Here is a 27,835-nt window from a genome sequence, read left to right as displayed (position 1 = left end):
TCCAACCCATGGGGCCTCAACCTTAATAATTGAGGAAGGCAAACAGAAGGTAAATTCGATGTCACCAGAAATAAAACGAGGTCGAAAAGTGCAGAGGAAATGCAAGTGAGAAATAGCAGGCAGCTGCTGAGCAAATTAAGCCATCGTAATAGTAATGAGGAGGGCCCCTCCAGGGATTTCCTATTGTAATATTATGAGAGGAGTGCAATATTTGCATACTTTGTGCAAAATAATGTTAAATTTCACGTAAATAATGTGAAATGATGTGCAATTAAACATCATGCATAAATCATTTACTGTTATATTTCTGTGCAAAATTCATCCTTACATCAATGTTTGATGTGGATGCATATTGCACTATAAAAATTGCGTAAATAACACAATTGCTGCGAGCAACAGCCACTCAGGTTTTGGTTGTATGTGTGGTTCCTGCATCCTGTGCTATAATTTGGAATCAGTTTTGCCATACCTACATAACTTGGTGGAATGGCATCATTTTGGGAATCTCACATTTTAGCCTGGCTTCTTTTCCGCATTTCATTCTTTTATTGCATTTCCCCTCTCATCCCTTGGGTCTATCCCCCTGAGGAGAGGCGAATGTTAGGGAATGTTGATAGTTGGTGATGTGCGCACCGTTCCTGTGGGACACTCTGAGCCCTGTGTTTCTGAGGTACATCAAAGGTGAAATAAAAAAGATTGTGTCACTTCACTTACGATTGCAGTTTGACTGCAGCATTTCCTGCAGCAAGGAACTGGAGATAGATTCCAGTTAGGTTTGTGCTTTATAAATACCACATGCATGCATACATACACTGTTGCTTCTGAAGGGGGTTACCGAAAGGTACTGTCACAGGGAGATCCAAGAACAGCTGTGCAGATACCACACAGCCATTTCATCAGAGTACCAAAATCTTGATTTTGTTTTTTGCTTTGGTCGTTCAGGGGGGTGCGTGACTCTGATTGGAGAGCTGGAACCTTGTCTGATATTCGTCTGTCGTCACCCCTCTTCTGTGTGCAGATGTAAGCATGTTGGAAAAGTTTTGTTTTTAATTGTTGTGTGAGTTGCAACTTACAGGTTTAGATGCAGCAGAGCAGTCTAGGACCGGGGGCCTGGTACCCCCAAGAATCTCTTCCAATCTTTCTGCTGCTTGAAGCTTCCTTGTGTGACTGGGTGTGCAGTCGTGAGCAAAAAAGAATACTGTTTTATGATCGTTCTTACATCATAATTTATTTTTAAATAAAATATATATTTATAATCTCTGTGCAGTTCAATTATTAAAATTCCGCCAAAAGCATGTGGCGCAGAGAGATAGACAAAGAAGGAAAAGAGACAAATCCGGAAGGTCCATACCCTCGCCCAGCTGAAAGCTGCAGTGTGAATAATGCACATAGTATGAAGATGAGGATAGATACAGTACTTCATTTCATCGAACCATTTTTATCAGAATTTCTTCGCACCTAAATATTTCGATTTTCACATTATTTCAGCGTTTTCTCTTTAGCACATCAATGTCCATGTTGCTAGTTGGTGGTGTGGACGTGAACACACACAGACCTTTCCTTTACTGATTTAAATCCAAAATGCTCGCACCCTTCTCGCATGTATCCCTCCATCCTTCCTAGAAGTTCAGCTTCTAGCCGCCATCTTGCCCACCTTCCCCCCCATATGTTGGCATTCCCGATGTTACACCAATGCCAATGATACTGCTTTCTAGTGGCCCAACTCAAGTGCACTGTGTCTTGGAGGATGTTTCCGTGTTCTGCTATTTGCCACAATGTGGCTGAGGGTGCATCTGTGGCCTACTACTGCCGCAATATGGCCGAGGATGCATCGTGTTCTGCTACATGCCGCAGTATGACTGATGATGTATCGGTGTTCCAGTTCTGCTACATGCAGCAGAATGGCTGAGGATGCATCAGTGTTCTGCTGCATGCTCCTGAATGGCTGAGGATGCATCAGTGTTCTGCTATATGCCGCAATATGGATGTGGATGCATCGTGTTCTGCTACATGCCGCAGTATGACTGATGATGTATCGGTGTTCCAGTTCTGCTACATGCAGCAGAATGGCTGAGGATGCATCAGTGTTCTTCTACATGCAGCAGAATGGCTGAGGATGCATCAGTGTTCTGCTACATGCCGCAGAATGGCTGAGAGTGCATCATTGTTCTGCTATATGCCGCAATATGGATGTGGATGCTTCAGTGTTCTGCTACATGCCGCAATCCGGCTGAGAGTGCATCAGTGTTCTGCTACCTGCCGCAGTATGGCTGAGGATGCATCGGTGTCCTGCTACATGGAGCAGAATGGCTGAGGATGTACTGTGTTTTGCTACACGTCGCTTTATGACTGAGGCTGTTTCAGTGTTCTGCTACATGCCGCAGAACGGCTGAGAGTGCATCAGTGTTTTGCTGTAATATGGCTCAGGACGCATCAGTTTTCTCCTACCTGCCACAATGTGGTTGAGCACGCATTAGCGTTGCGCTCCATCTAATGCATCAGTTTTCTTCTTCATTTAGCGGGGTGCATCATATATCCCAAAGTCTACCAATCCTGCGGTGAGTTAAAAACTGTCATTTTTATCCCGCCCCCCCTCCCTCAAGCACATAGAATGAGCAAAGATTATTGAGCAATTCTCTAATACTTTGTTAAAAGTACCGACTCTGGTGCATCCATGTGATTCTACGAACCTATGGTTCCAAAAGTGCAGAGTGCTTGCGTTTGCCTTGTTGGTACCGAGCTGGCATTTACCTGTTTATCGATCCACCATTAGCTGTTCATGGGTATCAGTAGTAAAAGCATCACATGGGGGTACCGGTCTCTGACCAATTTCTAAATTACAGATATTCTAGAGTTTACTTGGGAGTAAAATCACATACACTATTGCAGACAAGACTTCCCCATGACCCAACATGAGTTTTCCTAAGTCAGTATTCTGGTGGTATCTTGATAAAACATTCAAAAGTATGAATATGCCTTTTATGGGGGTCTGAGTTTAAAGACCTGAATGCACACAGAGTTTTATCAAAGTTTCCAAACTGCATCCAAGCGCTAGGAGCTTTGCACCTATGGGAAGATAGGACGAGGCATGGTTTAAAGACCCTTCAACCTTATGGTGTGCAAGCCTCTAGAATCCTTCAAGTGGTATACAACATTCTGTGAAGATGTCCACTGACCCATACCCCAGGAATGACCCAATATCCATATGTAGAAGCACTTGGTCTAGGAGGCAAGACGCGGACCCTTCTCAGAGAAGGCTGTGCAGACCAGAGGCTAGCACCTTACGGGTAGTTTTCTGTTTCCTCGTAGTAAATCAGGTTTTCAAGATTCCCTTTCAGAGATGCGAAATTTGGTCGGTTCAGTGGCTCATATTCCCAGCAGCTGAGCATCACTTTGTAAATCTTGTCAGGGCAATCTTTAGGCTGTGGCATTCGATACCCTCTCTGGATTTCAGTCATGACTTCGGCGTTAGAGATTCCTGAAAACAGAATAAAGCGAGGAAGTGAGAGAAAACCATGCATGCTGATCATCAGTAGCTGCTTTTCTGGGCTGTGTAAACACTAAAATTGATGGAAAAAGGAAAAGTTACTTACATATAATCCAATTTCTCTGTGATTATTCATAAATTTACAGTATCCGCGTACATGCGTGGGACCCCTAGAACACTTTGATAGGATATTTTTTCATATAAAAAACAAAACATGCCTTTAAAAGGCAATATTTTCTAACTTTCATTACAAAAAAAACCCACCTAAATAGCCACATTAATGAAACTGCAGAAAACATCACCTCTAGTGAATGCAATTTGAACAGGCTGTAAATCCGACATTGTTCATGTGGGGAAGAGCAGAAACTAGCATACCTATAGGGCCGGCCAGTGGCAGCTATCTCAATTCTTTTTGTATGAAGTCTTAAGATCCTGCCTAAAATACAGTAAATCCTTCATACTTTCCACCCAGGAGGAGGGGAGGTTGCTTATTACTTCAAATAAGATTCCCTGAATGAGAAACAGGATTACTGTTAAGTCACATTTCCTTCTCCCTAAAAGGTTTCTCTATTGCATTGCAGTGCAAAGATACCCTCGCGAGTGATCGTGCCCTTAACATATACACATACAATTGATGGTCATAAATACTGAACAGAGTAGCTATTCCATCCCTTAAAGAGATGGAATGAAAGAGGAAATATGCTTTACTCAAAAACATTCATGAAATTGGCTTGATCAACATCGTGGGTTGGGTCTGGACTCTGAGCCAGTCAGGCTTGCGAAAGTGTGGACGGATCGCGAGGTGTCTGCTTTGCAGAATCATGCAATAAGGATGTTGCTTCAAGCTTTGCCTCTAATCTAGTAGTTTTTTGATGTACCAGCAAAGTCTTGTTCGCTTTTCTGATGGTGTAGAATAACGCAAAGAGTACTATGTCAAGAGATTGTTTTCATGTTGCTTAACATTTTCGAAATAATGGATCACACATTTTTATTGTTTCTAAGTTTTTTGGTTTTGTCTAGATAAAATGTCAAAAGTCTCCCAAAGTCTGGCATATTAAATCTACTGGAGGATGCTTCTGGAAAAATGCTTGAAATGCAATGGACTGGGTGACATGGAAGCCAGAGATACTATGGGAAGGAACCTTGAATGCATCAACATGGCTACCTTTCTCCAATGGAATACCAGTAGGGTTTGGAGGACGTGAGGCTTGAATTTTGATAACATTGCATGGGTAAGCAACAGCTGAAAGGAAAGCAGCTTTCCACAACAGATGTTAAAAAGAAGTCTTGGGTATCGCTGAAGCAGCCTTGGATTTCAGCTTTCAGGAGACTATTTTTAGTTCCCATGGAGGACAAGGTCTCTTGACCAGGGTAAGTATCCTTTATTCCTTCAACGTTCATGATCACTGGAAAAAAGAGGTTTGTTAAAGGACATTTCTATAAGCAGTAATGGCTAGAAGCGGTACCTAATTAGAAAAGAACTGCAGCCCTGATCAGGCCACGCAGAGAAAATATTGGAATAGCGCTTCTTCTTGACACGTTGGCGAGATTGAAATCTTTCTGCATGAACCAGATGTAGACTCTCTTCCACCGAAAGGTGTAAGTTTCCCGTTGAAAGGGTGCTTGTCTTCTTCAGAATATCCACATGGGAGATTCAGATGCCCATGTTGTTTGAGTTCAGGAGCCCAGTCATCAATTGATGGTTGGGGTGCAGGTTCTGGCCTTCTCACCTCATCCGATAAGCATAGCAGCCTCCAGTTCCTGTGTGACTGTTCTGACTAGAGAAGTAGATCAGGGAACCACCATTGCTGGGGCCAGTCAGGAGCTATGGCGATCACCCTGGCTTTGACGTAGGTCGGTTTAATAGACATAGCTATTTTATTATTCTTTTGATATGCTAACTTGTATCCTTTCAGTGCTCACATTTAGGGAACTAAGCTTTACTTTTCGTTGGGCACTCCATGAGAGTGCATGGGTTTTCCAGATCTCACCCTCGTGTGCTTCTCTTCCCCATACAAACCCTGATGCATGTTCCTCTCTCCTCCCCGCAATTGCTTTATTTTTGGTGCTGCTGATCCAGTTGATAACATGAACTCTTTCCTCTCTTCTCCTCATGTGACTCTATTTTTATTTCTATTTAATCCCCCCTGTCCTCCCACTCGCTTCCCCAAACTGTCCCACCCCCATCTACTTCCCTTTTGTTCCTCCACCCCTCGTAGGTTAAATATTTTTCAAAATAATTTTTTACACTTTTTTGGAGGCCACGGTGACTTTGATTCGCTGTGGGGGCACTTGCAGAAATGGCATTTGCGCATTTGATTTTTTAAATTTATTGATCCAAGGGGCACCCGATATCTTGGGGCAGGATAAATAAAATGGCAACCAGGTCATTGAGTAGTCATGCGCATGTACGTGCATACCTGATTGTACATGAACACATCTACTGAATGGCACACGTGTCAGCAGTGTCATGGCGCATATGCATTCAAGCCTGCATGGTGCCACAACATCTTTCTTTTCTATTTTGTTTTTTTTGCAGATGCTGTGCACCATTAGCAAAAAAAGATGTAGCTTTTTGCAAATTTAGTACCACATCGGCAAAAAGCTCTGGCACAGCCAGTAGGTCACAAAAGTGTGTCCTATTGGCTTTGCTATTGCTTGTTTGAACCAGCGTGTAAAAGGAATATGTTTCCTTTCCTATTGGGAACTTGAGACACAACCCATGGTTGCTTTTATAGCAAGATATTGAACTTCTAGAACCGAGATTCTATCAATTTCCAACAACATTCAATACCCATCTGTCATTTGTGATCTTTCACTGCTCTTTCAGATGTTTAATGTTGATTATCCCTATTGGCGTGGTGCACAGAAGAGGGTAAAATAGAAGTCACTGCATTCCAGCATGAGACTCCCAGCAACAGCAGAGGATAGCTGGCCTCCTCTTCCTAGCGTGTGCTGTTGGTAATGTAGTCTTGGTTGATGCGGATGCCCACGAGGGGACTGAATTATCCATTAGTAGAAGAGTTGGTGGGATTTAGAATGGTGTTTTAGATATTTCTTCTTTCTCTCTAGACCACCAACCTTTAGGTTCTTCATTTTAGGTTTGCCTCTATGCATATCTTTACCTGCGTATGAGACAACACGTTTGTTCCAAGACAAAGGGAGATTTAACATTCTTTGCAAGACCTTTGTTTTTAAACTAATGAGAAGCAGACTCGATTAGCCCCTCATCGGTGGATCTTGGAAACAATCATGGCCCCCCAGATTGGAAGAAAATACTGGGGCAATAACTTGGTTGGACACCATAATCCACACTTTCTGATATGATTTATTTGAAATATTCCCTCACTTATATTTGTAGAGGGTCCTATAGGAATATATTTGATCTCTCTTATAAAGCAGGGGCACTAGATAGGTGTTGTCGATATACCACATCCTTTTCGATAAACCAAGTTTAAACACTTACTCTCTTTGTCTGCAGGAATTGTAAAGATGGGAGCAGTAGCTTGACTCTTCCTTGCAGCTAAAACAATGACAGAATGAGGAGGATCTGATTTGAGAAATAGAGGGTCCTGTTTAGGAAACCTACAGTTTTTTGAAGACGAGACACTACAGTTTTTGCAGAAACTGGATCAAGAAACTGAACAATGACTGGATCAAGGAGGCCTGGAACCAAATGGAGCATAGGATGTGATGAACCCTTTTGAAAGAGGCTTTAATGTATGACAATTGTCAGCCAACAGTATTGGAGTTGGTATATTCATCGTTACTGCCCCCTCGATTAGTGTCTTGTGAAAGGTGTTAATGTCCTTGAAAGTTGGGATTCCTGACGGAGGTTAATCCCCATTCACCTCTTGATAGAAGATGAAGAAGAATGATGAGGAAGTGTTTACTGTTGTTAGGGTATGAATTTCTGGTGGCAGTGCAACCCTGAGGAGATCCGCTTGCTCTGTGTGGAATGCAGTTTCTTCGACAAAAGCAGAATCTTGACTGAAGATAGGATCTTTTATGTGACTGCCATGGCCTAAGGGAACTCGAATGAATAGAACAGTACCAGAGAGGAGTGCAGGCCCCTCTAGGAGCAGACAGAGGCTTTTTGGGATAGCGGTCAAGGTTGTATCTACTGAAGCTATAGCAGCAACTGACACAACTGGAGGTGAGGTAGTGAGAGACACAGGTTTGAGAGACGTTGTAGGAACCAACGTCTGAGGATGCGTAGTGTGTCTTGCAGGAGAGTGATTAGGAGCAATAGGTCGAGATGGTGATGGAGAATCAGAGAGTCTGATCACTGGATGACCTCTCTGGTTTGAGAGCATGCTCTTAAGTATTAAGAGACTGAAGTTTCCTGGAAAAGACTAACTTTTGATAGGTGTGCAGATTCACTCAATGTCAAATGTTTAACAAAGTGTTGAAGGCCTAGCTGTCATTGACATCCCAGATCTTAAGGTCGACTGGGAGCAACAACATTCACAATGTCTCAACCTTTTTTAGGATCATGTTCTGGTGAACAGTCGGACGGAAATGCGATAGAAGAACGTTAGTTGGTATCACACATCTCAAGGACATGGCCTACACACTGATCTGAAATCTTTTTCTATACGGGGTCCAATTTTTATGGGTATTCAAGTACTTTAGTATTAGTATTAATGCCATTTAACTGTTCTGATGACATAATGAATTTCAAGACCAAAACTTTCTATTTGCACGGAGGTACTGCAGGAATTTGTGCATCATTTCTCCTCGCTGTACACCCGGAGGGAACAGGTCTCGGGAGATATCATCGCGGAGTTCCTACGAGAATTTCTCCCTCAGCGGTTGCTTGCCCAGATGAGAGATCATTAGACACCCCCATTACATTGGACGAATTGACTGCCGCAGTCAAAGTGTTGCACCCTGGTCGAGCCACAGGCCTCAATGGGTTCCCTATGGAATTCCTTCGCTCTCAAATGGCCACGCTGGGCCCGCACCTATTGGGTGCGATCCACGAGGCCCTGGAACAGGGACTACTGCCTCAGGACTGGCGTCAGGCCGAAATTGTTCTCTTCTTAAAGCCCGGCCGCACACCAGAGGATCCGTCTTTGTACCGCCCTATCTCCTTAATCAACTTCGAATCTAAATTGTTGGGGAAGGTCCTGGCGTACCACCTGCGGTCGTTCATTCAGGACTTGGTCCACATGGACCAATCCAGATTAATGCCGCGCCGGGCCACCCAACATAACATTCGGTGGGTCCACAACGCTATGGCCTTGGCGCCTAAGTTGGGACGCCCTGCGGCCCTACTCCTGGCCGATATTGACAAGGCCTTTGACTCCCTTAGCTGGGATTACCTCTTCCAACTCCTAGAAGCAATTAACTTCGGTCCACGTTTCCTAGCCTATATGCGCCTACTATAGACTGATCCTATGGCCTCGGTGCGAATAGCCGGCCATCGTTCCCCCTTCTTTCCGATTGGTCGAGGCACACGTCAGGGCTGCCCTTTATCCCCTCTCCTCTTTGCCTTGGCAGTGGAGCTCCTGGTGGCGTGGGTCCGAGGGCTCAGAAGCTTTGACTGGCCGCGATCGCAGTTGGACCGCATTGCACTCTATGCGGATGATGTCCTGTTTTTTATGACCGACCCCTGGATCTCGGGTCCACACATTCTGCAGATCCTACGTGTCTTTGGCCAGAACTCTGGGCGCCACACTAACCCTGCTAAATCGGTGCTGTTCCCTGTATGCGGACATCAGGGCATGGGCACTTGGGCATCCCAGTTAAAGCATGCTACGGACGGATTTCAATACCTGGGAGTATATATGTCCCCCTGTCTGCAGACTTCATGGACGCGCAATATAATACCGCTCCTTGCTGGCCTTCGCGACGACACAGCTGTTTGGTCTTCTTTACCTCTTTTGTTATATGGGCAGCTGCCATCTTTAAAATGCTCTCTGTCCCCAGGGTTCTTTATCGTCTCCAGAACTACCCCGACTACATACTGCGGGTGTGGTTTGCACAGATTAATGCCCTACTCAATAAATTCTTAAGGGGGGGACGAGCAATTAATGTTGCACTTCAGACATGCACACAATCCACATACTGCGGGGGCATTGCTGCTGCAGATGTTTACTCCTATTATGTGGCGGCACATTTGTTAATTATCAATGACTGGTGGTACAACTCACCCGGCGTTCGATCTTGAGCATATGGCCATGGGAAAGACTCCCCTTCTGCATTTACTTTACAGCGCACAGAGTCTTGATTCTTTTCCACACGCCAGTCGAACAACGATCAGGTTGTGGCGGTATACTGTTTGGCGAATGGGATGGCACAGGCGGTTGACACAGGCAACGCCCTTATGGCATGGCACCTATCTGCGTCAGCTGGTCGCTCGGAAGGGGTTCCGCCAATGGGACCTGATTGGTATTTCCACCTTCGGGGAAGTTATGCGGGGTTCTGTTCTTCAATCATTTCAGCGACTCCAGTATGAGTTCCAGTTACACAAAACTCAGTTCTATAGATACCTCTAACTGCGGCATGCCTTGACTCCCTCGCTGGCGAACATGCCCAATCTCCCCGAATTTCATCCGTTAGAAGGTCGATTTCTTATGGGGAACCTGGGAGCACACAAAATAGGACAAATGTATCAGACTCTGACAACGCACTCCCATACGACCTTGCACAAGAAGAGGAGGGCATGGCAGGACGACATTCCAGACCGGACGGACGATGATTGGGCTGAGGCGATAGCTAGTCCCCGTGGTGCTGCGGTAACTTCCAGATGCTGTCTTATACAGTTTAAGTACGTGCACCGCGTGTACTACACCCGGTCACGCCTTTGGAGGATGGGAGTTGTTCCATCACCCCAGTGCTTACGTTGCGACAGGGAGGAGGGGACATTTTTCCATACATTGTGGAGCTATACAGCTCTACAGCCTTTCTGGCATAGGGTTCTGACCTGTCTTAATCAATCAATCAATCAATCATGGAATTTATATCGCGCACTACTCACCCGGAAGGGTCTCAAGGCGCCTGGGGGAGGGGGTCTGCTACTGCTCGAACAGCCAGGTCTTGAGCTGTTTCCTGAAGGCGAGGTGGTCCTGGGTCAGCCGCAGGTGGACGGGCAGGGAGTTCCATGTCTTAGCCGCCAGGTAGGAGAAGGATCTTCCTCTGGCGGTGGCTCTTTGGATGCGAGGGACGACGGCGAGGGCGAGGTTCGCGGATCGTAGCTGGCGGGTGGGCGTGTAGAAGGTCAGGCGGTCGTTGAGGTACCTTGGGCCCAGGTCGTGGAGGGATTTGTGTGCGTGGGTGAGGAGTCTGAACGTGATCCTCTTGTTGACAGGGAGCCAGTGCAGGTCTCTCAGGTGGCTCGAGATGTGGCTGCGTCGGGGGACGTCCAGGATGAGTCGGGCGGAGGCGTTCTGGATGCGCTGAAGTCTTTTCTGAAGCTTGGCTGTTGTACCGGCGTAGAGGGTGTTTCCGTAGTCTAGTCTGCTGGTGACGAGGGCCTGGGTGACCGTCTTCCTGGTCTCGGTCGGGATCCAACGGAAGATCTTGCGGAGCATGCGGAGGTTGTGGAAGCAAGATAAGGAGACGGCGTTGACTTGTCTGGTCATCGATAGGGAGGAGTCCAGGATGACGCCCAAGTTGCGTGCGTGGTCCGTTGGCTTGGTTGCGGTGCCTAGGGCTGGGGGCCACCAGGAGTCGTCCCATGCGGAGGGCGACGGTCCCAGGATGAGGACTTCTGTCTTGTCCGTGTTCAATTTCAGGCGGCTGGTGTTCATCCATTCGGCGACGTCTTTCATCCCTTCATGTAGGCTGGCTTTGGCGGTGTCGGGGTCTCTGGTGAGGGAGAGAATCAACTGGGTGTCATCGACGTAGGAAATGATGTTGAGGTTGTGTTGGCGTGCGATGGCAGCGAGGGGTTTCATGTAGATGTTGAAGAGAGTGGGGCTGAGCGACGATCCTTGCGGGACGCCGCAGATGACTTCGGTGGCCTCAGAGCAGAACGGAGGGAGGTGTACTCTCTGTGTTCTGCCGGAGAGGTATGAGATGATCCATTCCAGAGCCTTCCCTTGGATGCCGGTGTCGTTGAGGCGTTGGACTAGGGTGCGGGGGCAGACAGTGTCAAATGCTGCGGAGAGGTCTAGGAGGATGAGTGCTGTTGTTTCACCGATGTCGAGCAGGGCTCAGATGTCGTCGGTGGCTGCGATGAGGGCGGTCTCAGTGCTGTAGTTGGCTCTGAACCCGGACTGCGATGGGTCGAGGGATCCGTTCGTCTCGAGGAAGGCGGCCAGTTGCTTGTTGACTACCTTCTCGATGACTTTGGCAGGGAAGGGAAGGAGCGAGATGGGGCGGAAGTTCTTGAGGTCGGTCGGGTCTGCTGTTGGTTTCTTCAGCAGAGCACTGAGCTCGGCGTGCTTCCAGCTCTCCGGGAAGGTGGCTGTGTCGAAGGAGGTGTTGATGATGTCTCGGAGGTGGGGTGCGATGGTAGCGGCGGCCTTGTTGAAGACATGGTGGGGGCACGGGTCGGTCGGAGATCCGGAGTGGATGGTGTTCATCATGCGTGTCGTGTCTTCGGGGGTCACCTCGGTCCATGTCTGGAGGATGGTGGCGGGGTGCGTAGGTTCGACCGATGGGTGCGGGGGTGGGACGCCGAAGCTGTTGTGGATGTCGGCGATCTTAAAGAGGTGTTATCCTGGGACCTCCCGCAAGATCCCCGTTTGGTCCTACTCCATAGTACAGAAGATATAGGTGGTAACCAGTATAAGCAGCATTTACTCTTTCTTACCCTTACCATCGCCAAACGGCATATTGCTCAATTATAGAAGGGCACCTCCTCCGACAATAGAAAAGTGGCGAGGAGAACTGGATAAGTGCATGGGTGCTGAAATGGCCGTATTTTAGGCACGGCGTTGCCCCCAAAAGCATAGAAAAATATGATCTCGATGGGCCGCATACAGGGGTATCAATTTTCCTACCCTTCCATCACAATCCCCGTAATGATGACCCAATGGGTGGTCCGCAGATTGCTATATACAATGTGTTATCTTGTCTTTCTGGGTGTATAAAGGTGTTGATATCCGCTTGCCAGTGTGGGTGGGGTGGGGAAGTCTGCGTAAAGTTCTCAGTGTGTCTTTTTTTGTTATCTATAGAAAGTGTGATAACTCCACATTTGGTAATCCTTTAATAATTTGTCAGTATGCGGATTTTGTCGGGCTTTCGCCTATGTGGTACTCTCAAAACTTAATAAAATATGTTATTTTTTTAAAAACTTTGTATTTGTCACCAGAACCGTGAGACAACATTTTAACACTAAGAATATCAGTTACCATTTATGTTTTTTTTTTTAAAGTCAAGGTTTTGCTTCCTAATAGTTTTATGGCCTACAGTTAACGGGACCTGGGGGAAGATCAAATAGTACAATGTGCATTTTATTGTGATAGGGAACAAAATAGCTACACTGGTTTATGTAGGAAAGGGGACACATGGTTCGCACACCAATGGCATGATGAAAACAGGCAGCTGACTGTTGACCACTAAGTGAGAGTTGAGTTCTGGTAACACATAGGACTTCACTCCCTTAAAAGACTTAAATTAACTTATATATCATTAACTTAGATTGGAGGAATATGCCAAAAGTGGGCACACAAATAAACAAGCATTGAAAATGCAATAGGTCTCGCCTTTAATTAAGTTAAAGCCATTTGCTTTGCTAATGGTATTGTATAGCAAAGCAAATGGCCTTAACTTAATGAAAGGCGAGACCTATTGCATTTTTTATGTTTTACCCCACAGACCCGTTCTACTTGCTTGGCACATAGATTTTGTTTGGAAAAAAAAATAAAAGTAGTATATTGGATAAACGTCTGTTGTGAAGTAATTTAAGCCATGTTTTTCAACCAAGATATACCATCAGTTTACACCCAAACGCTAATTGAAGACAATGCTACCAAGCAAAGAGCGGCGGTGCTGTTACCATGAAAAGAGCTGCGGTGCTGTTACTTAAATAAACAAGAAAGTAGTCATGTGAACCCTGTATGAGGTCTAGTATGTTACAGACAAAGCAACTTTATAGCCTATTAAATCTAACAATAGTTTCTTGTACAGTTGGAATTCTGAACTCAAGTGCTTGAAGGTGCTTTCATATGCGATAGTGAAGAAAAAGGAGGATCAGTAAAATATATTTGTCTACGATCACACAATTTGGTTAAGCGGGGAAGCCGCAAATAATCCATGATTTCTGGTTTCACTTTGCACAAATCATCCATTTACGCAGGTATCTAGTTCTCTCTTTTTCACCTCAACTGTTGATGCTTTGCTTTTATCTCTTTTGTGCATGAGGGCAGAAGGTGGCACGCGGAAAGCACGTGAAAGCTTGGCTCGTTATGGGCTCAAGGCTCCAACGGGACCTCGAGCTGAGCCACAGTCAGGATTCAGCCTGGCTCGAGCTTTCAGCGGCTCGACCACCTCTAGTATGCATGAGTGACTGCAATTCCGTATAATGTATATTGGCGATATGGTCTGCTTTACAGGTGTTACTTCTTGAACAGGGGAAATATTATAAGAATAAAAGACAGTCCTCTAAAAGCGGGACTATCCGGGGCAATCCTGGACGTCTGGTCAGTGGTCACCCTGTGTGCTCTCTGTGCCTCAGTCCCCCGGACCTCCACAAACACCTTCTGGGGCCTCCGCGCACACACGCTCATGTGTATTAATTATTATATCTGAGGCCGCTGGCAGCACAGCGCCGTCCTCCATCCCTTGTGCTGGTGCACTATAGCGCTGGCCTCGTGCCTCGCAGCACCTTTGCACCATGGACACTGGTGTGCATCCTGACCTGCATAGGATCTATTCTGGAAACATCCCTTATGTTACAAAACCATTTGTCTAGACCACTCTTGAAACTTCACACGTATTTGCACTGTGCAGGGCAGCGAGTGCGCACCGCGTGGAAGGTTTGCAGAAATAAAATGCCCCTCCTTGTTAGCGCCTGCATCAGGAAGGCGCTAGCTTTTGTACCAAAGTCTGGTCTGGGGTCTTTGCCTCATAAACCATGGGTGTCTGCGGAGCTGCGCCCAAGACTCAACTGGCGTCCCTCTGTGTGTAAAGCGCCGCAGCGCAGCACAAGGTGCTATATGCCCATGGAAAGGGTATTCATTGTGCTGGATTATAACCGCACTTGCAAGAGTTGGCAAAATGAAGATGTGAAGCGCCAAGAGGCCGCTCCCTCCCTGTGCGCAGCAAGTCCAGCGGCATCAGCTCATCCCGCGGGAAGCTCCTGAAAGTGTAGCGCTCGTACTGAGCACCGCTCTCGCCGGCCAGCAGCAAGAAAAGGAGCAGGGGGCCCATGACGGACAGCAGCGTCCGAAGCCTGGTGTGAAGAGAAATGGTGGGTGCACTGAGCTTGCCGGTGCGCTGGGACGACCCGTCCACGTACCCACAATTATGGATACGGAGGAGGCGGGGACTCTCAAAGGTTTCTACCCCACTCCAGTCAGGTTCCCCACAGCTCAGGCGAGAGGAGTGGCAGCCTTAGTCCCGGGCTTTCCCGCACTCATAGGATCAGGGGAGGAGAGAGGGGCGCGACAACTCCTGAAGACAGCTTTCGTGGCTTGGATACAGACAGCATTAATTAAACAAGCAGGACAACATGCGCAGCCGGGACAGGGGCTTTGGCAATGGCGGCACGGTGCGATAAAAAAAAAAAAGGCTGATGGAGCCCCTCCAAAATAACACACCATCTACACCCTCCTCCCCCCACACTGAACACACAGAGCAACGCGGTCCCGAAAGTGAAAGAGGACCGCACTGCAGCCGATCTCTTGTCTTTATGGGGCCATATGTTTGAAACACATGGCCCCATAAAGATAAGAAAAGCCTTTACTACAAACGTAAAGCAACCGAGCCAGTCCAACTGGGACGGCTCTAAAAGAGAAAAGTGTATGTCACTAGACGCTCTTTTCCAATGGCTGGCCACCGTTTAGCATAAACGGTGACGCCGGCCAATGGAAAAGAGGGGCGGTGCTTAAAGCCCACTACAGAAATCTACCCTAATTCATTAAATCTCGCCAGCAAGACTGCGCATGTCAGCGCAGTCTACGCCAGGCGAGACCTAAAAATGGAATACCCTCCCCTAGCTATTCCCTTCTGATTTTTGACACTTTGACCTTGAAAGCATGGGTCTAGTAAACTAAAATGGAAATTATGGGTCAAGTGCTCTGAGAGGGGAAAGAATGGGTCACGCGCAACACAAGCGAGGGAATACGTTTCTGAAATTTTTATATGGTGAAAGATAAGTCTAGAATACAACAGCCCCCTTGGCTAGTAAACGGCATCTTGAATTTCACCTAGGCAACTACCTGGCAGTAGCGAGGGCCCCACTGGCAGCTCCACCAGTCAGCTAGAACACAGCCCCTTATATACTGAACTTAGTGAAGGGGTACATCAGGAGACCTATGTGAAATCCTTCAGCACAGTGCCGTCGTGATATGATGGGTTCAATACTAGTGAAATACAGAGTTGAAACTCTAGGTATTTAAAGATGTGACAAAGAATACTTTCAATAGAACCAGAAAATTGATAGAATTTTCATGAAGGGAGGGAGGAACAGCAAAAGCATATTCAAAAATGCTTTTAGTTGTTAGCTGCAGTAACCTTTGTTCAGTAGGAACATAAAATAGTGGACCATCTTTTTGCTAGCTACAAATTCTTACCATGCAAGGGCTCCTTTGTTGAATTGTTCTCTACAGACAGGTTTTGCATGTTTATTTCATTCAGTACTTCCTAAAGTGAACAATAAAGCCCAGTACTGATTTATTCCGCGATATAATCTAGCCCTCATACCAACCTGTGCGAGCAAGGCAAGGTGTAATGCTAGGACTCACCTGTATAGGGAATCTGACCACGGGTAATAATTTCAAACAGGAGAACCCCAAAAGACCACACATCTGCTTTGGTTGAGAAACGACCATATAAAAGCGCCTCAGGGGCTGTCCATTTATAAGGGATACTCTTCACTTGAGACAAGTAGAATTCATCCTGCAAAGAAGACGGACAAAAGTATGAGAAGGTTATTGGAGAGAGCACCATCACACATCAGCCAGACACAAATACATAAAACCTGACAAGGTTTATACCTTCTTTAACTGAAGAAAAAAAAAAATAGGAAAAGGAAAGACGCTGCTCAGAAGGTGTCTGACAAGGAGTACCTTTGATTAGTCAATATTTGAAGTAGGGCCTTCTATCCATGAAGTGATGTTTTTGAAAATATGTCCCCATTTCATGGAAGGTTTATAAACTATACTATGGCATTGTGCAGCGACCCTGCCCCAAGGTTGGTATACTCCAGACTATATTTAAAAGGGCTGTCCTAGGGTTGGGACATAGCAGGCTAGACTCTTAATGTTTAAGTGATGTATACACTCAAACTTGCATGTTTTAAGCTGTCTACCCCGGGTATGGAGCACTATGCATAATGTTTTCTTTGACCAGCTTACATCCTCAGATGGCTTTCTACAGCTTACATCATTGACTTGCTTGCTATCTCAGAAAGTCACTTTCCACTATACTCCTAAAACCCTGTGTGAAAAAACTGAACAACTTAATTCCACTGGATTCCACAGGCTTGATTCCTCTCCTTTCTTTTTCAAAGTGACCCCCTTTCTGCCTTCCATCCTTTGCATGCTTTCTATTGCTGAGTATAGCCTCCTCTCAGGCTCACGCCTGTCTGTCTGCAAAAGGCTGACACCTCATTTCATAGATCACAACCTCTCCTGCGTTACCACCCTATCCTTGCAACCTAACATTACCTAATCTCCCCCAGCCTATCTAGCTCACCAACCATTCCCCTGAAACTACACAGGCCCCATTAACAATCACCCCTAACTGGTATTAACATATCTTAAAGTAACTGGAATAAATGCATGCAATCTTTTCTCTTTAGTGCCATGACTAATCGCAATGACCAACTTTTAACCACTAGATTGACAAGTAACCTTGGGTTCTGGAGCAGAGTGCGTCAATGCCTCATCAGTTACCAGGGTAGTAAGTGCTGAGTAAATGCAAGTACAATTACAAAGGCGGAGACAGGGGCCTCGCAACAACTGATCTAGTTTGAAGAGGGGTTTAAAGAGATCTGACCTCATGGAAAAGGGGAACATTTTACATAAATGAAGGTTGCTTAGTGGAGAGCTCCCCATCACATTCAATAGGAATTTAAGGTTGTTCGAGAATGTTGGCAGACTTTATAGGTGCTTAGGTCCAGAGTTAAATCTGGCTCAACAAGAAAGCACAAGAGTTTTCAATACATAAATGTGCAGCAATGGAAAAACAACTGAATATTGGTTTTCACTTGGGTTCCAAGATCTCCCATTTTTACCAATCTAAAAACACGGTCACAGGGCAATCAAATGCTTTGCCCAGGATCTTACAATTTAACCAATTGGCAAGCAGATTAAAGACTCTGATCTCCTGGTTTCAAAGCCTTTATCCAGCGAAGAAAAGTACAGTTCTCTTTAACCAGTCCTGAACAACTTGCAAGTGAGCAAAAGCTCATTCCTGGTGATCAGTTCACACATTGCACATTACATTTGCCTAGGACTGGAAGTCAAGACCTGGATTTGGTCTGCTGTGATAATGCGGGGCATGGATGGACACTTTTCAGGAAGCAAAGCTGTTCTGAAACACATCTGCACCCATCAAATTTATTGTTGTGGACCTACCCAAGGTCTTAGCCTGCATCAAGAAAATCTAGGGACACTAAGGCAAAACTAAAACGGATTTTGATTTCTAATTGGGTTACTTTAAGTATAGTCACTTGGGTCCATCAAGAGAACTTCACATGCCCAGTGAGAACACCATCTCTTTCGTCCATCACAAATCTCACAAAGTAACTTTACATTGTTCAATTTAACACTCGTTCCATTGAGTAAAATGCAATCTTCATTAACCCGCTTGACGACGTGTGCCTTGGTTATGACAGTATTACGAAAGAGTTTCCGGGACTTTATGACAATCTTAATATTATCATTGTCGGTCCTGATTTAGAACGATTTTCCTTCGCATTAAAAATTCTTACAAATGTGTTTCCAGACTTCTTACCACAGGCCCTTGTTTCCTGGGTTAAGACAGTGTTCAGACGATCTTTAGCTAAGTGTAATATCACGCCTTATGTCATGTATGTAATATCACAGGCAGCTATGCGCACAGTCTGTTAGCAGAGTGTTTCATGCAGAGGGTGCCGAAGGTAAAAAAAATGTGGCTGTTCTAAAACCGCATAACATTAAAAAAAAAAAGTACATTGCAAACTGCATAGCTCATTGTGCATTTCATATACAGTCCAGAAATTTCAAAATGTATATCCCCTCCCTATAAACGTCATACGGCATAAATATTATCAAGCACGGACTAGATGCAGACACCAACTAGCATTTGCAATGCAATAGGTCTCGCATTAGTGAATGTTTGAGCTATTGATGTTGCAAATGTTAAGGTTTTTTAGGTTTTGTTTTGTCCAAAAAATATACTACCAGTAGCATAAGTAATACATAAAAAGGCATGAAGCAACGAAAGTGTGCAGTACCATAGGCTGTTACTAGGTGTCCCTGTGGAGTTGTAAAGACACCTCTATTAGCCTTATAATGTACTGCACCCTTAATGCTATTATAAAGAGAAAGATTGCATAAAGGCTGCTTTACCTTATATGGCTAATGGAGAAAGTTACATTCCTCTCCTTCAGTTAGATTTATCCCGAAGAACTAATCAACCTTCCCAGACACTTCTAGCAGGCAACGGATATCAACATCTACAACACCACATCAAAAGAACGTAATTATCCTCTGAAAACTTGGGCCTCCAAGCCTGAGCCATCAGCACATTGGTACAACTGAGAACTTACAGAAAACAAGCACACCTTAGGAAGACAGGAAAAAAAGATGGGCAAGATCAAAATGCCAGGAGGAACTTCCCCTTCTGAAAGCATCCAGCTCCATCATTTCAGCACCACCAAAACCAAATCCACTTACTGCAGGACAAATATCAACAGAGCTAGCAACTGAAGAAAATCCCTTTTTAAGGATGTTAAAGAGTGTGCCAACCCCAATCCAGAAACCGCTATCACACCATCAGCTGACAGATGCAATGCTATCAAACTCTTCTTCACAGAGAAAAACAACAAAATCAGATTGAACACCTCTAATTCGTTATCATCAATCACCCCATCACCTTAATCTAGCTGCTATGGTCATCCCTCAACATAATCTTCCACACATACTTCTCAAGCCTTCTGAACTCCTTCAAAGTCAACTCCCACAAAGATAGCGCGCCTCCCTCCTCATCATCAAGTGTCTGCTAGAAGTAGAAGTCCTCATGCCCCATTGTCTCATCAACAGAGGGAACCTTTCTGGACTGCCTCAAGACCAGATAGATGCTTCCCATGTTGAAAAAAACTACACTAGATCCAAGGGAACATGCCATTTTCTGTACCATAAACCAACTTGCATTAGTTGGAAACATTATTTAGAAGGCAATCACCACTCAGCTACAAGATCACATCCACAAAAATATCTTGCCTCCTAACTAACAATAGGGGTTCAAACCACACTGCAGTATTTAAATATCTGCACCCCAAGTAGAGCAGAATGCCCTCTTCCTCAATGACAAAAACAAGCCTTGCCTTCTGGTCCTGCTCAACCTCTCTGCAGCTTTTGACTCAGCCAGCAATCCAGCATTGATCCACACCCTGAAAACCTGCCTGTATGTCCCTGGCAAATCCTAAAGTCGTGCACATCCTACCTCACCAACTGACAGTAACTCGCTCAGATACGAACTACCAGATCCAGATCCTCGTCCTTTGTCACTTAATTGCACCATTTATTCGGAAGCTTTTGTAGCCATCCTTGCACAGAGCAGTATCAAGATCCACCAGTATGAGGACAGCACAAAAACATCTCAAAAACCTCTTTAACCGAGACTCGAAGATTTCTTCAAATGCATCCAGACTTGGATGCCAATGCCCTACCTCATGCTAAACACCACAATGACTGAATTCCTCCTCCTGCTCGTTAGCAATGCCCAAAATTCTGTCATTCAGTAATGGCTCTCCAACAAACCTACTGGGCTTCAGACCCCATCTGACAGAACAGGTCAAAGCAAGACCCCTGTCTACCTAGGTACCAAACAAGCAACATCTGCAGGTCAGGGCCGGACGAGGAGCTCCTATATCGCCAGATTTAAGATTAAAGTATAAGTATAAGTATAACGAAGCTTATTAAGCGCTCGAATGCCAAAGGCGTCTTGGCACTGGAATGTGTAAGCGTCGGCAGAGTGGAGGGCTGATAACTAATAAAGATTAAACAACCGGAATTTCAGGGCTTTCCTAAAAGAGGAAAGATTCTGCTGAAGTCGCAAGGCCACTGGTAGTTTGTTCCATAATTGGATTGCACAGCTGGCAAATGAGCAAACACTACAGAAAAGAGAAAGGAAGCCTATGCCCCCAGGATCTGCTACAACATACCGCCAGTGTTTGCTCTGGGATTAACATCAAGAAGACAGTCACTACATTGAACATTTTCAGCTGATTCCGCCCCTAGAATATTTGACAGAAATGTGGTTGCTTCAGATGTACCTTTGGCATAGGGCGCTGTCACACCTTGTTAATTAGCTGTTAATTTTAAGGTAAACAAATATGATGCAATCTACAAGCCATCTGGTTGTATTAGCTTTTACCAATGAATGTCCCTTCTTGGATGCACCTGCTATTCCAAACAACGTCATAGCCACTAAATAGTCTTTCATTATTTAAACATTGTATCAAAGAGACATTTTGATGTTTATTGCGACAAGGGCCCCTCTCTGGGCCCTTGGAAAAAAATGGCAACAATTTGACTAACATTACATTTGCAAACTATTTTTGGACCGGACATTGGGTGAGTGCTGAGGATTACTGGGTAACTGTGAAACTTAAAGTGGAATTTATCATTTGAGAACAGTTGAATATCATTCACTGTCCCGGCTGAGGGGATTAGCCCACAGGGATCAATGTTACACATAAAGTATTTCTGTTCACACAAATGCATAAGGAGGAGTGTTTAGCAAACGCAAAAGTAGTGCATCAGTATCCCAAACTTGAGGAGGGCTGATGGGAGGAAATTTCCTCAAAAACTCACCCTTGAAGAATTTCGCAATAGAATCAGTTCATGAAACTTCATTCTCAAACGTCTTTCTGTATCTCAAACCTGCTGGTAGATGCACTATATCAACAGTTTGCAGAGCCCAGAAGGCCAGATGTTGAAGGTATGAGATGACTTTACAGTATATGTTTGTGACTGTATTTAAATTATTATCAGATACTTCTGCCTCCTGTATTAGGTCTCCCTTGACAAATCTCTAGAATGAGCCACTAAATCAGTCCCCTCCTGAGGCAGGAGGCATCAACCAATTCCAGGATATAAGAAGCTGTATGATCAGATTCAAAGGCTAAGCGGTCCATTACGATGGCGGGCAGACAAAGGCCGCACGCCACGGCAATGGAGTATCGGACCAACTGCCGAAGTTGCGGCGGTCCCGCAATAAAAATTAGGATGCGCCCATCACACTGGCAGACGCATCCTGGGCATTTGACATTGTGGGTGGATCTGCTGGCTGCAGACCTGCCCGCAATGGAAATGCAGTGCCTACATCATTGCCATGCACTATATGGCAGGTACCACATGGTGCCTGCCACGTAGTGAATGGCAATGTGGGAGGGTACCATGGGTACCACCCATGTGCACCCCCCAACACCTTGGGGGCCCGCAATGGGTCTCCAATGTCAGCCACTGCATGCCTTTTCATGGCAGCGTTGTGACCGCATGCATCCTGATATGGATGGCGGTGTCTTGCAGACACCGCCACCATATCATGTCCCTTTTCCACCCGGTCGACGAGTCGACCGGCGGAAATGCGGCGGACGGTCTTCCCTTCTGCCGCAGTGCCCCCGCCATACTAATATAAACATTCAGTGGGCGGATCGGGGGTGGCGATCCGCCCAACATGCTAATGGGGCCCTAAGGCTCATAGTGGAGAAGTCTGAATGTGTTTCTAGACAACAATTTGCAATGAGGTTTGAGAGATTGATGGCTGCTGTGAACCTCAGTGGCAGACCTATTTGGCATTTCAATCTGGTCCACAAAGAGACTACCAAAATAATCTGGAGACTGGCAAAATAATCTGGCATCATGCCATCTCTATCTGTCTATCAGAGGGGGAATCAGGTCGAATGCTGGGAAAATTCTGGGCAACCATTTTTAATAAATGATTGAAAATGCGTCTATCATTTCTTCCTATGGATATCTGAAGGTGATGTAAATGTGTTCCGTATTTGTCTTTCTTGTAAAGAGATCCAGGGATGACGTGACACAGAGAAGGACTAGAGGTCATTGTTTTGACTTTGTATAATTTTGAGGTTCTGCTTAAGTAAATCATATTGGGGCCGATTCATAGAACTAATTTACAACAAAATCCTAAACTTACTACTTTTGGTATTCACAGAAGGAATTTAGTAGTCTTAAATTAGGATTTTGTCTTAAATTAGGATTTTTTTGTCTTAAGTTAGGATTTTGTCTTAAATTAAACTTAAGACAAACTTAAGTTAAACTTAAGTTTACCTTAAAACAAAATCCTAATTTAAGACAAAATCCTAATTTAAAACAAAATCCTAATTTAAGACAAAATCCTAATTTAAGACAAAATCCTACTTTAGGACAAAATCCTAATTTAAGACAAAATCCTAATTTAAGACAAAATCCTAACGTAAGACTACTAAATGCCTTCTGTGAATATCAAAAGTAGTAAGTTTAGGATTTTGTCGTAAATTAGTTCTGTAAATCGGGCCCCTTGTTTATTTTTAAGGCCTGTAAGGGGTTACACAAATAGGTTGATGTCCTGTTTGGTATTGAGCATCCAGTTTCTGAGCTTCCATGGATAGGGAGGTAGATATTGTTCCACCTTTGCTTCCCGATTCTTAGCTTCATGGTGATATGATCTGTCTTCATCAGGATTGTATTGTAGGCATTTTGTTGGACAACCCCTTCAAGCGCTAACCGGTCTGCTATCAGTTCTAGCAGCTTGATATAAAATCAAAATCCAGGAGTAAGGTCCCCGATTTAGAAAATATCACTATGATGATATTACTCAACAAAATATCTACCAGATAGGTCTGTAGTGATGAATCTGGTGTAAGTGCCAGTCGGAAATTCTGGTAAGAACAACCAGTGAGACTATGCACAAAAATCAACAAACTAAAATAATAATATATAAAAAACTAAAAAAACACACACACAAAAGCCTAAGCAGGAGCCTGTTAAGGGAACTGAATTTCCAACACGGCCAAAAGCCTATTTAGCATTGTAACAGAAAGAGTCACCAGGTATCACAGGGCAGGACTGTACTAGAGTTAAAGGAATAGGTATGCACATATGGCTGCTTCGAGAGAGATGAGAGAGGCAGGAATACGAAAGGTGACAGCCATGCAAGTGTCACGAGCGTTCCAAGATTTTGGTCCCATCGCTCATTGTGCATAGTGAATCAAGCTACAAATCACTGTTGAGATCTTATAAGGCTGAATACACCTGTGAGAAGCAGCCTAGCAGTTTAGGCAGCACTGCTCCTTTTTGTACAGGGCTAAGTCTAATTCCATGCTCCGTCCTTTATTATAATAGCACAGATAAGCAAAAAAAGTTGGAATTGAATGCTATCCAAAATAACAACCACTGAATTTCCTATGCATTGAAGCATTCTTTTTCAAGGTTGTGTACAAGAGAGAACAACTTTGGAACTGTGAGACAGCAAAAGTGCCGGAGCTGAAAATGTTTACAATTTTTGCACTGGGTAAAACTGATCTCCATGGTATGACCTAGAGGTCTTCACATCCCACAAGTCCGGAAAAAGATCAACTGGATGCACCACTACATTGGTTCAATATCACATGATGTGTTAGACAAGTGAACGGAAATAGGTGGCAAGACTCCCAAGCCTGTGTCTTGCTCTTTAGAGGACATGTTTTCTCAGTGGAGTAAACGACAAACATGTCTGAAACAGGTCTTCATCTGGATACTTCTTACCATAAAAGGTTAGACATTTCCCCCACACTTGATAGACGTATGGACATTATGTATTGTTGCAACATTAACTCCAGGGCCACCAGAGTAATCTACACATATGATCCCACCCACTCCACTTCCCGTACCTTGATGATGCGAGCCATTCCAAAGTCAGCCACTTTGCAGAGGTTGTCCTTTCCGACAAGAATATTTCTTGCAGCCAGATCCCGGTGAATGTAATTCCTGGACTCCAGGTACTGCATGCCGTCCACCACCTGATATGCCATGTCCAAGAGATCACTCGGTTGCAGCCACTGGCCCTGGGGACCTGGCAAGGGAAAGCATATCATGGAATGTTTTCATCGTGCAGCTATTTCAAAGATCTGGTATCATTTATGGGAACATATCCAAGATCATAATTTCTTACATATACACCTTAACTTCCTAGACTATCAATATCATTTTAGTTGAATCAGTAAAATTGAACGTAAAACACCCCAGCACAAATCTCATTTGTGTTAGCTGCTCCTTATGCTTCTGTGTCAGATACAGAAATCACTGCTAATAATGGGGAATAGGTTGTAGAAATAGTGTACATTTGCACTTAATATTACCTCTACCTAACTGTTTTGCAGATGCTATTACTTCACGTTGTACCTTTTGGATTACGCTGGGTTTGTCTTAAATAGTGCTCATGCTAAGATGGGAGGGAATTGCATTAGATTTTAGAACTTGGATCCAAGTGCACCTATACACTCTAGATCAGGTTTTGAGTGTGTATATAATTACAGCGAAGACAAATATCTGTTTGCACTTCCTACAAAGTAGAAAGGGAAGCATGCATTGGTTAACGTTGTCTTAGCGGGAATGTTCAGCACCACCAGTGCTTGATTTGTTTTAAATAAAGGTGAGGAGGTCCATAGTTCGACTGAGGAGCCCTCTGCCAGTGCTGCAATACTGCCAGGGTTACCCAATTCCAAGTCTTCCTTTCACCACCCTACAGTTCCTGTTTCTTTGTCCCAGTCTTGAAAATTCTTTTTCATACCTTATTTTTCAACCTTTGCAACAGTTTTGCAAACTGTCTCTTCCTCCTCCTTCTTTCTGCCTTACTCTCTCTAGGCCAAGCTTGGATGATGAACATTAAGTCCCACCAGCAGCAAGGCAGTTATCAGCACAAATCAAGCACTGAGCACCATCAAAAGCAATTAAATAATGCTGCAGACAAAGCCAGCAATGGAAAGTTGAAGAAGATGCTTGTGATGGACGGTGTTGAAGGCTACAGAGAGATACTGCAATATAAAGGAGACACGTGTCTTCGTTATCTGTGATTTGTAGTGTGGTTTCTTTTGACTATGTGGGTGGTGGCAGTCTTGGGGCTGTATTGGGGTCTGAAACCAGAGAGGGTAATTTTAGAGAGGAATGGCCCTACTGGTTTTTCTTTAGGGGTGAGTGGCATTTTGATCATGTTTGGAACAATAGATGTGTGATTGATCAAAAGCTGGCCAGGTTGTCTGTATCCATGTTTGGTGTCTTCTGGAGAAGCAGAATTTGCCCACTTTACAGGAGTTGGAGAGATACACCCTGGCGATGTTACAGAGTGGGTTGAGGGTATCACCAAAGAAAGCTTTCAACTTAAACAATATGCCCACTTGTGGCATGCACAGTGATGAGCTTCCCAGAAAAAAGGGAGCAATAAGTGAATCAAATATTACTGGTACCCAGTTAATTTACTGGGACCCAGAAGGTCCTGAGATTCTTCTGTATTTGTGGGCACATGTTGTCATGCAGGCACGGGAGGAAGGAGTACCCAAAAATGAGAAGACTAAAGCAGCACAACCAGCAGAAGAATACTAAAGTAGGCTGTGATATGAGCCACAGCCCAAGGGAGGCAGCTATGCTCACACCTCTAGGGGCAGAAATGTTTGCTTTTGGCTGGGCATATGCAGATAAGAAGTCCATGTTTCTCACAACAGTGACTCGTCTATGTGTATCGCTGGAGTCTGTCTTCTACCCATAAGATATCCTGAGCAGATGGCAAGGTGCTTGAATGTGTTATGCAGTGCAAGGGTTGACTTTTTTGGCATCAATATGTTCCCTATGTTCTCAACATGTGGCTAGAGGCCCCCACGCATCACCTACTTCCCTGTTTACACGTAAAGCATGCAGTGCAGACAGATAGTGGGATAATGGGTGTGTTTGTCTGGACCCAGGCCTTAGCTGGGATTATCAGTACTAATCTAGTACTGAAATTCCCAGAGAAGGTCCAGTCCTGTTTATTCTAACCAATGGGAAGATTGAACAGTATCCTTGTTAGCATCTACGGTTTAGCCAAACGTCGTCTATTGCAGAATCTGACCAGAGTGCGCATGAGCTTGTGAGCAGGCATTTATGGCATAGTTCAGTAGAATGGATGCGGAGAAGATGACCCGCCAGCCATACAGATGGCACATGAAGTGGCCTGATGTTGGAACCAAGAGATGTGCCTTGGCTCGAACCAACGGGGAGTGAAACCAGCTACTCAGCACCAATCAGATGACAAGGAGTAGAAATTTATATTTTGGGAGGCACAACTGATGAGAAATAATATGATGAGGACCTAGAGATCTTGGTCTTATCCTGGTAAAGTTTCAGAGCCATTGTGAAAGCTATGTAGGCTGAAACCTCTGCATCAGATGATGGGCAGAAGAGGGAAGAGACCATAAACATCTGTTTAAGGAAGAATTCCTAAATTGCCTCCAGAAAGACAAAGGCTGGGTACTAAGATATCTTTATCTCAGTGGAGATAGTATCATGCTTGGAATAAAGGTGGGTAAGCCACTAAAAACTCACTCCAGGCTCGAGCCACAAACTTGTCTCTGGCTCAGCCCAAGGTTCTCTTGGACCCTCAAGCCTAAAATGAGCCAAGCTTTAATTTGGCTTCAGCCTGCCATAATGTTCGAACCTAATGTGCCAAGAATTAAAGAAAAAAACATTAAGCTTTAATTTAAAATAGGAGAGGGAAATATATACCCATCTAGTGCCTGATTTAAATAGACTGTAATGCAGTTCCAAGTAACAATCTACACTGGATACAGGGTGCATACCACAAAGGATTCACCTTTTAATTCACTAATGGAATGGCGGGGGGTTTGAATACATTTAAGTTCACATTTAATAGCTGTCACTTTTAATAAACACCTCTAAATGCAGTGCAATAATCTGATGTACTAAGCTGAAACATTTATGCATGTTAATGAAATGCACATTTTTAATTTTGAAAAGCCTTCATCGTATTTTTAATTGTTGTTTGTTGCAC

The 27,835-nt window shown here is 44.7% G+C and overlaps 1 protein-coding gene across 1 annotated transcript in view; it reads right to left on the bottom strand.

The window, feature by feature from the left end:
* Positions 1-1,201: 1,201 nt before the first annotated feature.
* Positions 1,202-27,835, bottom strand: part of PTK6 (protein tyrosine kinase 6) — a 188,536-nt gene continuing 161,902 nt past the window's right edge. The window contains exons 6-8 of the mRNA XM_085619682.1: positions 24,687-24,868; positions 16,348-16,501; positions 1,202-3,478 (exon numbers count right to left, since the gene is read on the bottom strand). Of these exons, the coding sequence (XP_085475808.1) occupies positions 3,282-3,478; positions 16,348-16,501; positions 24,687-24,868 (533 nt within the window). The 3' untranslated portion in view covers positions 1,202-3,281. The remainder of the gene's footprint in view (positions 3,479-16,347; positions 16,502-24,686; positions 24,869-27,835) is intronic.

Source organism: Triturus cristatus, chromosome 7, assembly GCF_964204655.1.
Source record: "Triturus cristatus chromosome 7, aTriCri1.1, whole genome shotgun sequence".
Classification (NCBI taxonomy): Eukaryota; Metazoa; Chordata; class Amphibia; order Caudata; family Salamandridae; genus Triturus; species Triturus cristatus.
Note: the sequence above shows the minus strand (reverse complement) of the source record. Positions and strands in the feature narration are given on the sequence as shown.